Source organism: Heptranchias perlo, chromosome 13 (assembly GCF_035084215.1).
Source record: "Heptranchias perlo isolate sHepPer1 chromosome 13, sHepPer1.hap1, whole genome shotgun sequence".
Taxonomy (NCBI): domain Eukaryota; kingdom Metazoa; phylum Chordata; class Chondrichthyes; order Hexanchiformes; family Hexanchidae; genus Heptranchias; species Heptranchias perlo.
In genome coordinates this window covers 58,040,690-58,053,698 of record NC_090337.1, presented here as the reverse complement: position 1 = coordinate 58,053,698, position 13,009 = coordinate 58,040,690, and the positions used below count along the sequence as shown (strand labels likewise).

General features: G+C 45.0%; 1 protein-coding gene across 1 annotated transcript in view; it reads right to left on the bottom strand.

The window, feature by feature from the left end:
* The window catches only part of LOC137331623 (S-arrestin-like), a 58,274-nt gene that overhangs the window by 29,843 nt on the left and 15,422 nt on the right, over positions 1–13,009 (bottom strand). The window contains exons 7-12 of the mRNA XM_067995541.1: positions 11,244–11,311; positions 10,222–10,357; positions 5,487–5,571; positions 3,589–3,661; positions 2,819–2,956; positions 451–528 (exon numbers count right to left, since the gene is read on the bottom strand). Coding sequence (XP_067851642.1) covers positions 451–528; positions 2,819–2,956; positions 3,589–3,661; positions 5,487–5,571; positions 10,222–10,357; positions 11,244–11,311 — 578 coding nt within the window. The remainder of the gene's footprint in view (positions 1–450; positions 529–2,818; positions 2,957–3,588; positions 3,662–5,486; positions 5,572–10,221; positions 10,358–11,243; positions 11,312–13,009) is intronic.

Sequence of the window (13,009 nt, the reverse complement as noted above, 5' to 3'; positions counted from 1 at the left end):
CCTGTGTTGGGGGTATGGGCACTTCCTGTGTTGGGGTGTATGGGCATTTCCTGTGTTGGGGGGTTCTGACACTTCCTGTGTTGGGGGTATGGGCACTTCCTGTGTTGGGGTGTATGGGCATTTCCTGTGTTGGGGGGTTCTGACACTTCCTGTGTTGGGGGGTATGGGCACTTCCTGTGTTGGGGTGTATGGGCATTTCCTGTGTTGGTGGGTACGGGCACTTCCTGTGTTGGTGGGTACAGGCACTTCCTGTGTTGGTGGGTTCTGATACTTCAGATATCTCTCTGTGGATATGAACATAACAAACACAACTGGCCACCAATCAAAATAAATGCCTGAGCATAGGATCAGACGCAGTTGCAAATAACAAAACTACATCTAGATTTTTGAGTGGAAAATATCTTTAGAATTTGGAACTAATTTAAAGAAGTATTTGTACATATCACTCACCTGGGAATCAACAAGCTGACTTTTATTGCATAGGACACCAACATCCCCTGAACTTCCCGGTCAGCACCTTCATTTAAACTGAAACAGAAAAAAGACAAGGCTGATGTTACACTGTATAGCACCGAGGCACTCCATCAAACTCAGGTCCTCAAACATACTGGACCTCCTTATCTCTCTCAGTCTTCCCTTCCTGCTACAGTCTTCTCAAACTTAAGCCTCATATCATCCAAACACTATTCCCCAATTTATGTGACCTTTTCTTCTACTCTTCACCTGGTGTTCTGTACTATGGGCCTGGACTCTTCACCTGGTGTTCTGTACTATGGGCCTGGACTCTTCACCTGGTGTTCTGTACTATGGGCCTCGGCCTTAGTTTTTCAATAAGGACATCAGGCCCACAATCATGAGGTAAGCAAATGGTTCATTTGTGTGGATTGTCTATAAGTTATTGTTCGACAAAAACAAATTTTTTAACTCAAAATAAATCTAAAATAAATCTAGAATAAAGACTTGAGTACGTCTACAGGTCTTTTTAGCTCTGGCCCAGTTTAACTTCAGGCTACGAAGCCAGTCTTGACTCATCAATAAGGGACCTTTGACCTTAACCACAATTACAGATAATTGTTGCATCTAATTTTTGGCAACGGGTGTCCAAAATAACTTCATCAAAATGTTTTTTTTGGAGTGCAATTCTCTCAAACTTTTTTTGATGTGCTTTTGATGACATAATAGTTACACCTTCTATCCAGACAGGGACCATGATTTTACGTTGCCCCTTTCGTGTTATGGAATGTACAGGAAAACACATCTCTATCCGTATCACCTCATGGTACGCTTTGTTTCTTAGGTCGCTCGTGGAATCAATGGAATGGACTTTTGTTTTTTCCTCGCAGTGCAATGAAGTGATTTGGGGCCGTCTTCTCCCTGACTCCAATCTAGCAGCACCTTCTGATTTCCACAATCTCTAGCTCCATTCCATGTAGTTACGGCATTCAACCTTCTTAAAGAAACATCGGTCTGGATGATGATTATTTTTACCACACCTTCAACATGGTTGAGCGACTGTTCACTCCGGAGCTGTTGAACTCTGTGGGATGTAACTCACTAGTATGCCAGGCAGCAGTCTCCATCCCAAGTGCTATTTTGAGAGATCTAGCAGACTTGATTCTGTCTTCTACCAACATTCTCCTCTGTATTGATCTTTCCTTCAAACCGCAGGCAAAGCAGCCTCTTATTGCATCATCGAGAAACCCACCAAAGTCAGGAATTCCTTCTCAGTTATTTGATGAAATCACTGGCCCACTCTTCCCAATCCGTTAACAGTTTAATGTATTATTCAAGCAAAGGCAAGCACAGTGACCCAGGTATCATGTTACAATTATTTGCAATGCAATTCCTTTTATTGTGTCCCTTCAGTATCAGTTTGCCCCAGCTCTCTTGAAGGCACTGGGATACAGTTCCATCCTGGTAACTCTCTGGTACTTGCAAAATCATTCATTCTCCATGTGTGAACAAAGACAGTAAATGTCAGCAAAATATTCAACTGTGATGGCATCACAGCTGAGCCCAAACCTGCTCTCACTTGACGTCCACACGTGCATTTTCCAGCAAGAGTCACTGGTTCATGATCAGGAACAGGAACCATGGCTTATTTTTTCCCCTGCCTATCCCAGGAGTACTGAGGTTAATTGTCACAACCCACATGAGACATCGAACTCAGCAGAGACCAGAAACAGAACGTGTGACCCTCCTGTTCTAAGTAACTCATTACCGCACCAGGCAATACATTTACCCACTGAGCCATCGGGATGAAGCACTGTGTTTAAAACATTTGTAATCAGCAGGTAACCCTCCCTCCGACATACGGAAGTGATAGATTGATTGACAGAACAAGGTCTGGAGTTTCAGCCTTCAGTCTGAGTCTCAGTTTGGCAGTTGGGTGAAAAGGCTATCATAATCCACTGCTGTTTATGACAACGTTCCTTCCAGCCCATCTCCCTCCCTTACTTTTTTCTTCCGGCCTGTCTCCCTCCCTCATATTTGCCCCCACGCCCATCTCCCTTTCTCCCATAGTCCATTTCTGTCCCTCAGTCTTTCCCTCCCCACGCCCATCTCCCTCCTTCACTATTTCCCCCCCCACGCCCATCTCCCTCCTTCACTATTTCCTCCCCACGCCCATCTCCCTCCTTCACTATTTCCCCCCCCACGCCCATCTCCCTCCTTCACTATTTCCCCCCCCACGCCCATCTCCCTCCTTCACTATTTCCTCCCCACGCCCATCTCCCTTCCTCACCTCGCCCTGTCCCTCCCTCACTTCCTCCCAGAATCCATCGCCTTCCAGCCCCCAAGTCAAACGTGTATCCCTTACATGGTGGAAGAAGCCAGGTTAGAGACCTCGTGTTTGCTTTTGCCGTCAAGTGCGATGCCACCCTTGTCGCGGTTGTTAGCCACTGAGGGCAAGATCGTGTAGGTCTTAGAGAGAGTGGAACCTGTGGCAATCTGGTCACTGTATAAAAACAAAATATTAATATTTAGAAACACAATACTAATCAATGGTAACCAAATATCCTGCGCCTTACAATACATCCAGTCAGTGTCTTCCTGAATACCACCAGCCAAACTATGAGGGACCCTGACCACCCTCAGCTGTATAGAGAAAGTTCATTGCTTCTGACTCCTGAAAGGCCTGTCAGACACACTCCAGTCACAGGTGTTGGGACACTAGTATTATTCCGCCACAGGATATAGTAAGAGAATTGAGTCCCTGAGGTACCCACTTTCTATCCAGTCCAAAACCCGGATGGGCGGGGCTTCAGATGATTGACAGTGAGTTGGGGAGGGGGGAGAAATTCCCACTGTGTACGCTTTCCTCGATCTGCACAGCCCTTGAAGACCTTAAAATGTCTTTGGTACCTGAGGGTCACCAAAAAAAAGGGACGTCCAACCATTCTGCAGTGAACCAATTAACTCATAAGAGCTATAAATGTTCTACAGAGCACTTACCATCTATAGCACCCTCACCATCCTGCAGGGCTCCAGCCACTCTAACAACCCAGGGATTCTACCATACTACAGGGCTCCTACCATCCCTGGCTGTCCAATGAGGCTCTTCTTGTGCTACCAAATTGCTTTACTTACTCTGCTTCCACCACAGCAACCTCCTCGATGTAGTTATCATTCGAGTACAGCACCACAGTGGTCTTTTGCTCGACTGAAAACAAAGAAAAGATACTTAGACCCACGGAACACACTTCATTTGTAGTTGGAAAAATATTTCGCTTTCTGACTCAAAGAGGAGGAGAGAAGGTAAAGAAGGAATTGAGAGTTGCATCCCCATGTCTGAAATGGACTTGTCTTGAACTGGAAACTGGCAGGTTTCTACAGTGGTTGTATCAAAATATATGTCCAGAATTGTACAAAATTAATATTGACTATAATACTCTGCCACCTACTTACCCATTCTAGCTTGGCCTCTGCTGTCAGACTGTTCACCCAGAGACTCACTAGGCTGGCTCTGCTTAATCAGACGCACGCCAGGCTGGTACTCAGTTTACCCAGACACATGCCAGTCTGGCACTTGTTACCCAGAATCTCACTAGGCTGACATTGTTTACCCAGACACTCACTAGTCTGGCTCTGTTTACCCAGACATTAGGCTGGCACTGTTTACCCAGACACTCACTAGTCTGGCTCTGTTTACTCAGACACTCACTAGTCTGGCTCTGTTTACTTAGACACTCACTAGTCTGGCTCTGTTTACCCAGACACTCACTAGTCTGGCACTGTTTACCCAGACACTCACTAGTCTGGCTCTGTTTACTCAGACACACACTAGGCTAGCACTGTTTACCCAGACACTCACTAGTCTGGCTCTGTTTACTCAGACACTCACTAGTCTGGCTCTGTTTACCCAGACACTCACTAGTCTGGCACTGTTTACCCAGACACTCACTAGTCTGGCTCTGTTTACCCAGACACTCACTAGTCTGGCTCTGTTTACCCAGACACTCACTAGTCTGGCTCTGTTTACCCAGACACTCACTAGGCTAGCACTGTTTACCCAGACACTCACTAGTCTGGCTCTGTTTACTCAGACACTCACTAGTCTGGCTCTGTTTATCCAGACACTCACTAGTCTGGCACTGTTTACCCAGACACTCACTAGTCTGGCTCTGTTTACCCAGACACTCACTAGTCTGGCTCTGTTTACCCAGACACTCACTAGTCTGGCTCTGTTTACCCAGACACTCACTAGGCTAGCACTGTTTACCCAGACACTCACTAGTCTGGCTCTGTTTACTCAGACACACATTAGGCTGGTTCTGTTTACCCAGACACATCTTGATGGAATCGTGAGATTTAAGGGGTTGAATGTTGTTCGGTTTTTAAACACAATGCCATTCCTTGATAAAACAGATTTCAACGAAGAAGAAATGTTTAACTTTGTGTGACGGTTTTGGAAGTCAGTGAGAGTGACTGGTAATCTCAGAGTGGAACTGCTGTCTGGTATAATGCAGCTGTTTTTAAAGGTTTGTTCCTGGGACATGGGCAATGCTGCACTGACTTCCCACTCCCAGTCGCCTTGAGAAAGTGGTGGGACTTCTTCAATGTAGCGATTGTTTGTACAAGTGGCACGGTAAGCCATTTTAGAGGGCATTAAGAGTTAACCCTGTAGTGTCGGACTGGAGTCACATGTAGGCTGGACCAGGTAAGAGTGGCAAGTTCCCTTCCCTCGTGAGCCAGTTGTGTTACTATGAAAATCCTGCAGCTTTTATGGTCATTTTTCTGGCGCCAGCTCACAAATGACCAGATTTATCGAACTTGATTTTACAACTTGCTGTGGTGGGATTGCTGTGGGTACATTGAAGAAGTCCCACCACCTTCTCAAGGCGACTGGGAGTGGGAAGTCAGTGCAGCATCGCCCATGTCCCAAGAACAAACCTTTAAAAACAGCTGTATTATACCACTCTGAGATTACCAGTCACTCATAACCGCTGGGTTACTAGTCCATAATTACAAAACTACCCTACCCATACCTGATATTCTGATGCTCTTCACCTGCTTGTTAGATTTATTATTCACTTCAACGTTGACGTTGATAGGTTCCCCATGGTAGTGCACCTGAGGAAGGAATATAATCATCAAACACTGCCCCGTGGTTTCAACTTCCTCCCTTCCTCTCCTGAAAGCACCGACTCGTTCTCAGGGCTGGCTTCGCGGATGCTGCCTGCCCTTCTAGTTCCTCATCCACATGCTATTCTTCATGTCTGAGCCCAGTGAGTGCTGTTGGGTTATTCAACTGTGGGGGGCATCACAGCCAAGCCCAATCCTATCCTCACCCGAGGCCCATGCTCACATTTTCCAGCATGAATCACGGGATAGTGATCGGGAGCAGGAAACCAGGCTGAATTCTTCCCTCCGTAACCCGGTGGCACTGAGGTCAATTATAGTGCCCTAACTGCTACCCTGGCTGAAATCAGTTAACTCAGCACAGACCACGGATCAGATCTGGGACCTCTTGTGGCTCAGTTAGAAACTGGCTTCACCAAGCTATCGGGGCAGCAGATAGGTTTTCATTGAAGTGATGGTTTGTAGGGATCTGTGCTGTACACAGGCAGACAGGGCGCCTTTCTTAATAGGAGCACAGGAAGATAGGAACAGGAGTAGGCCATTTAGCCCCTCGAGCCAAATCCACCATTCAATGAGTTCATGGCTGATCTGTGACCTAACTCCATATACTCGCCTTAGCCCCATATCCCTTAATACTTTTGGTTAACAAAAATCTATCAATCTCAGATTTAAAATGAACAATTGAGCTAGCATCAACTGCCATTTGCGGAAGAGAGTTCCAAACTCCTACCACCCTTTGTGTGGAGAAGTGTTTCCTAACTTCACTCCTGAAAGTCCGAGCTCTAATTTTTAGGCCATGTCCCCCAGTCCTAGACTCCACAACCCGCGGAAATAGTTTCTCTCTATCTACCCTATCAGTTCCCCTTAATAGCTTGAAAACTTCGATCAAATCACCCCTTAATCTTCTAAATTCTAGAGAATACAACCCTAGTTTTTGTAATCTCTCCTCGTAATTTAACCCTTGGAGTCCAGGTATCAGTCTAAGGCCAATATATCCACAGTATCCAGGTGTGGTCTAACCAGGGTTTTGTATAGCTGTAACATAACTTCTACCCCCTTGTATTCTAGTCCTCTAGATATAAAGGCCAGCATTCCATTAGCCTTTTTGATTATTTTCTGTACCTGTCCAATGATCTATGTACATGGACCCCCAAGTCTCTTTGGACCTCCTAATGGGAAGAGAAGGAAGGGTAAAAGGGTAATAGTCAAGTATAGTACAAATGTGACAGGGATATAGAATGGGTTAGACCAATCTTGTTGCATCTGTGGGACCCAAGTCAAAGTGCAACCAAGAGAGATGAGGTGAAGGAGCCTTCTCTGTGAGGGACTGACTGATGCAATTGATGTCTTCTTGCTTTACACTAGAAAGATGAGATATAAAGGTTGGTACAGAGTATTAAAGGAAATGGTCCTGGAAATAGTAGATGCATTGGTGATCATCTTCAAAAATTCTATAGACTCTGGAACAGTTCCTACAGATTGGAGGGTGGCAAATGTAACCCCACTATTTAAAAAAGGAGGGAGAGAAAAAACAGGGAATTACAGACCAGTTAGTCTAACATCAGTAGTGGGGAAAATGCTAGAGTCTATTATAAAAGATGTGATAACAGAACACTTGGAAGGTATTAACGGGATTGGACAAAGTCAGCGTGGGTTTATGAAAGGGAAATCACGCTTAACAAATCTACTGGAGTTTTTTGAGGAGGTAACTAATAGAATAGATAGGGGAGAACCAGTGGATGTGGTGTACTTGGATTTTCAGAAGGCTTTTGATAAGGTCCCACACAAGAGGTTAGTGTGCAAAATTAAAGCACATGGGATTGGGAGCAATATACTGGCATGGATTGAGAATTGGTTGACAGACAGGAAACAGAGAGTAGGAATAAACAGGTCTTTTTCCGGGTAGCAGGCAGTGACTAGTGGGGTACCGCAGTGATCTGTGCTTGGGCCCCAGCTATTCACAATATATATCAATGATTTGGATGAGGGAACTAAATGTAACATTTCCAAGTTTGCAGACGACACAAAACTGGGGTGGAATGTGAGCTGTGAGGAGGATGCAAAGAGGCTCCAATGTGATTTAGACAAGTTGGGTGAGTGGGTAAGAACATGGCAGATGCAGTATAATGTGGATAAATGTGAGGTTATCCACTTTGGTTGTAAAAATAGAAAGACAGATTATTATCTGAATGGTGATAGATTGGGAAAAGGGGAGGTGCAACAAGACCTGGGTGTCCTTGTACACCAGTCGCTGAAAGTGAGCATTCAGGTGCAGCAAGCAGTTAGGAAGGCGAATGGTATGTTGACCTTCATTGCAAGAGGATTTGAGTACAGGAGCAGGGATGTCTTACTGCAGTTATACAGGGCCTTGGTGTGACCTCATCTGGAGTATTGTGTGCAGTTTTGGTTTCCTTATCTGAGGAAGGATGTCCTTGCCATGGAGGGAGTGCAACAAAGGTTTACCATACTGATTCCTGGGATGGCAGGACTGATGTATGAGGAGAGATTGGGTCAACTAGGCCTATATTCACTCGAGTTTAGAAGAATGAGAGGTGATCTCATCAAAACATATAAAATTCTAACAGGACTAGACAGACTAGATGCAGGGAGGATGTTCCCGATGGTTGGGGAGTCCAGAACCTGGGGTCACAGTCTCAGGATACGGGGTGTGCCATTTAGAACCGAGATGAGGAGAAATCTCTTCACTCAGAGGGTAGTAAACCTGTGGAATTCTCTACCACAGAAGGCAGTGGAGGCCAAGTCATTAGATGTATTCAAGAAGGAGATAGATATATTTCTTAATGCTAAAGGGATCAAGGGATATGGGGAAAAAGCGGGAACAGGGTACTGAGTTAGACGATCAGCCATGGTCATTTTGAGTGGCGAAGCAGGCCCGAAGGGCTGAATGGCCTACTCTTGCTCCTATTTTCTATGTTTCTATGTTTCTGTCATCCTGGTTGCAGACTCACTGTCAGGACATGGGTCCCATCACCCCTAACTTGGCACTAAACTGGTCTGGAGTACACAGGAATGTACATGCAACTGTCGGTTGATCTAAGAAATCGAGGGAGTGTTGCCACAATTCTCCAATAAGACGCCCATTGCAAGTGAGGCCCCACTAGCGACAGGGTCATCGAAAAATTCTGTCCACTACCTCACTCAAAGAGAACATGGGATGACTATTATGCTGGGGGAATAAGGAGAGCTTTACTCAGGTTGGCACTGTTCCAGATTTCCACTACCCTTAATGTGAAAACGTGCTTCCTGATTTCACTCTTATGTGGCCTATCTTTAATTTTAAGGTCATGGCCCTTTGTTCTGGACTCCCCCATCAGAAGAAATAGCTTCTCTGCATCTACCCTGACAAATCCCTTTATCATTTAAAATCAAGTATACTCCAGTAAGGAGAAATAAAGCTTCGGGTTCCATCGATAAATAAGGAGATTAAATCAATTTGATATGAAAAAAAAACATTTAATACTTAGAGGGCAGATAATAAAATGAAAGCCAAGATTAATGTAAAGAATATGGTAAAGCTACAAAAAGGGAGACTAGAAGGGACAAAATGGAGTGTGAGTGAAAATGTGCAAAAAATATAAAGGGTAACATAAAGTCTTTCTATAGGCATCTTAGTAGTAAGATAGTCAATGTAGAGCTACTCAGAGATGAAGGAGGCAAGGAGAGTGAGGGAATAGCAAAGATACGAAATAAGTACTTTGTCCCAGGAGTAGAGATGGGCCTCTTCAAAAAAGGAGGTGGAGATAATTATAGAAAATGACAGATGGACCTTGGAGTGCATGTCCACAGATCCCTGAAGGTAGGAGGACAGGTGGATAAGGCGGTTAAGAAGGCATACGGGATACTTTCCTTTATTAGCCAATGCATTGAATATAAGAGCAGGGAGGTTATGCTAGAACTGTATAAAACACTGGTTAGGCCTCAGCTTGAGTACTGTGTACAGTTCTGGTCACCACATTACAGGAAAGATGTGATTGCACTGGAGAGGGTACAGGGGAGATTTACGAGGATGTTGCCAGGACCGGAGAATTTTAGCTATGAGAACAGATTGGATAGGCTGGGGTTGTTTTCTTTGGAACAGAGAAGGCTGAAGGGTGATTTAATTGAGGTACATAAAATTATGAGGGGCCTAGATAGAGTTGACAGAAAGGACCTGTTTCTCTTAGCAGAGAGGTCAATAACCAGGGGGCATAGATTTAAAGTAATTGGTAGAACGATTAGAGGGGAGTTGAGGAAAAAAATTTTCACAGAGAGGGTGTTAGGGGTCTGGAACTCACTGCCTGAAAGGGTGGTAGAGGTAGAAACCCTCATCACATATAAAAACTACTTGGATAAGCATCTGAAGTGCCATAACCTACAGGGCTACGGACCAAGAGCTGGAAAGTGGGATTAGGCTGGGTAGCACTTTGTTGGCCGGCACGGACACAATGGGCCGAATGGCCTCCTTCTGTGCCATAAATTTCTATGATTCTACGACAGGCCGGTTAGTCTTACTTCAGTTGTTGGTAAACTGATAAAAAGAGTCAAGGAGGAGGAAGAGGTACAAATGCAAAGAGCAAGCCCCATCCACATTAACAACAATGGGGTGTGTGGGATTTCTCCAATCTTGTAGTGTCCCCTCACCTCTTTATTCAGAGATGCCATCAGGTGCAGGGGATGGTCTGACATCAGGAAGTGCTTGCTGATCTCAGCAGCTGGATGTGGCCCAGCTCGATCCGGAGCATATTGTATTTTGCGGATAGCTAGACGCACGGAGCTCCTAGGAAAAGAGAAAAGAGGGAAAAATCAGTCAGCAACAACAACAAGTTAACACAAAACCTGACCAACACCAAAATGAAAAAATGACCATGAAAGCGGATGGATTGTCATCAAAACCCAACTGCTTCCCTAATGTCCTTTAGGAAAGGGAACCAGCTGTCCTTTCCTGGTCTACCAGTCCCACATTATGTGGTTAACTCTTAATGCCCTTAGGGCAACTAGGGATGGGCAATAAATACTGCCATACCAGTGCTGTCCACATCCCAGTAATAAATTAAACTAAATTAAACTGCACACTTTAGATACAGAGTAAAGATCCCTCTACACTGCGTTAACAATATGCCTCAGCCACATGCTGAAGAGGCCAATGTGACATTTTTCCATTCCCTACATCACCATCTGTAGCTTCTTGAAATCACCAATTTAATGCCCATTGGTGCTGAATTAGGGGCAGTTTAATGCCGTGGACCGTTGCCTCCCAGGAACGGGACTAACACTGCCAAAGAAAGGACATTTTCATCCCACCTGCGTGGGCTGGATTTGACCTAGTCTCTGCGGTGAAAGGTCAGTGTCTAGCTCACTATACCACCCAGTCTGCTTGTAGTCAGTGGCTAGATGAAGCCTCAGGGAGAGTGCTTTACAGTGTGCTGGTAGCAGCTGGTAGTTTTTAACCGAGGATTCACTAAAGGCCCACTGAATGACAGCGCACACTTCTATGTCTCTGCCCAGCATTGATCCTGTTTCGGCTGGTAGTATTTAAGCAGTTTGGTGCAGTGAATGTGCTCCTGATATCAGGATGGTGTTAGAGACTGGATGATTTTCATAGAATATGAGGGATATATCAGGGCCAATTGCCTCCGGATTGCAGCATTTTCCTTCTCATTTACCTTTTACGGATCCTATCCTCCAGACTGCTCACGCAGAAAACATGTACCTCAAAATCTACGGAACAGAGCTGCAGAGAAAGCAGAAACATCAGGAATCACAGTCATCTAGTGAGGAGGGTAGGAACATCCTTATCTAGATCGAGTTAAGGGAGCCCACACAAAACCATCCCAAATTCCCAATGTCAGGCCCAGGTTCATATATAATCTTCAGGTCAGTTCTGATGAAAGGTCATCGGCCTGAAAGGTTAACTCTGTTTCTCTCTCCACCAATGCTGCCTGACCTGTTGAATATTCCCAACATTTTCTGTTTTTATTTCACATAAAACCTTGTTTTTTTTCTAATTTTCTTCCCCTTCTATACCTTGCCAACCTGAAGACACTGACTAATTCTGAGATACAGGTCCCTGGACGGTTAACTCATGTTGGGGTGCAGGTCCAAGGGGGCTGACTCATTCTGGAGTACAGGTCCAGAGGCACTGACTCATGCTGGGGTACAGGTTTATGTGTGCTGACTCATGCTGGGGTATAGTTCCCTGAGTACTAACTCATGCTGGGGTACAGGTCTTCGGGCGCTGAGTCATAAGAACATAAGAAATAGGAGCAGGAGTAGGCCATCAGGCCCCCTGCTCCGCCATTCAACAAGATCATGGCTGATCTTCTATCCCAACACCATTTTCCTGCACTATCCCCATATCACTTGATGCCTTTAATATCTAGAAATCTATAGATCTCTGTTTTGAATATACTCAATGACTGAGCCTCCACAGCCTTCTGTGGTAGAGAATTCCAAAGATTCACCACCCTCTGAGTGAAGAAATTTCTCCTCATCTCAGTCCTAAATGGCCTAGCCTTTATTCTGAGACTGTGACCCCTGGTTCTTGACCCCCCAGCCAGGGGAAACATCTCCCTGCATCTACTCTATCGAGCCCTGTAAGAATTCTATATGTTTCAATGAGATCACCTCTCATTCTTCTAAACTCTAGAGAATATAGGCCTAGGCCACTCAATCTCTCCTTATCCCACCATCCCAGAAATCAGTCTGGTGAACCTTCGTTGCACTCCCTCTATGGCAAGTATATCCTTTCTTAGGTAAGGAGACCAAAATTGGACATAATACTCCAGGTGCGGTCTCACCAAGGCCCTATATAATTGTAGTAAGACATCTTTACTCCTGTACTCAAATCCTCTTGTAATAAAGGCCAACATACCATTCGCTCAATACAAGGTTATTAAGGGTTACGGAACCAAGGTGGATAGATGGAGTTAAGATACAGATCAGCATGATCTAATTGAATGGCAGAACAGGCTAGAGGGACTGAATGGCCTACTCCTTTTCCTCCCTTCCTATACTGGGGTACAGTTTCATAGCTGCTGACTCCTGCTGGGGTACAATTCCTTAATGCTGACTCATGCTGGAATACAGTTCACTGGGCGCTAACTCATGCTGGGGTACAGTTCCATGGTTGCTCACTCCTGCTGGGGTACAATTCCTTAATGCTGTCTCATGCTGGAATACAGTTTCCTGAGCATTGACTCATTCTGGAGCACAGTTCCTTAGTGCTGACTCATGTTGGGGTACTGTTGAACCTACAGTATATCATCAAAGTAGCTATTCTTCATGGATGAGCCTGTGTTGGGAGAATATTCAACATCAATTAGATTCCAGCCTGTGAATTCCAGTCTTGGGTGTCTAACTCTTGGGTGTCCATTATTGTATATATAAATTACCTGAACTCTTCGATTAGATTCCAGCCTGTATCTCACAC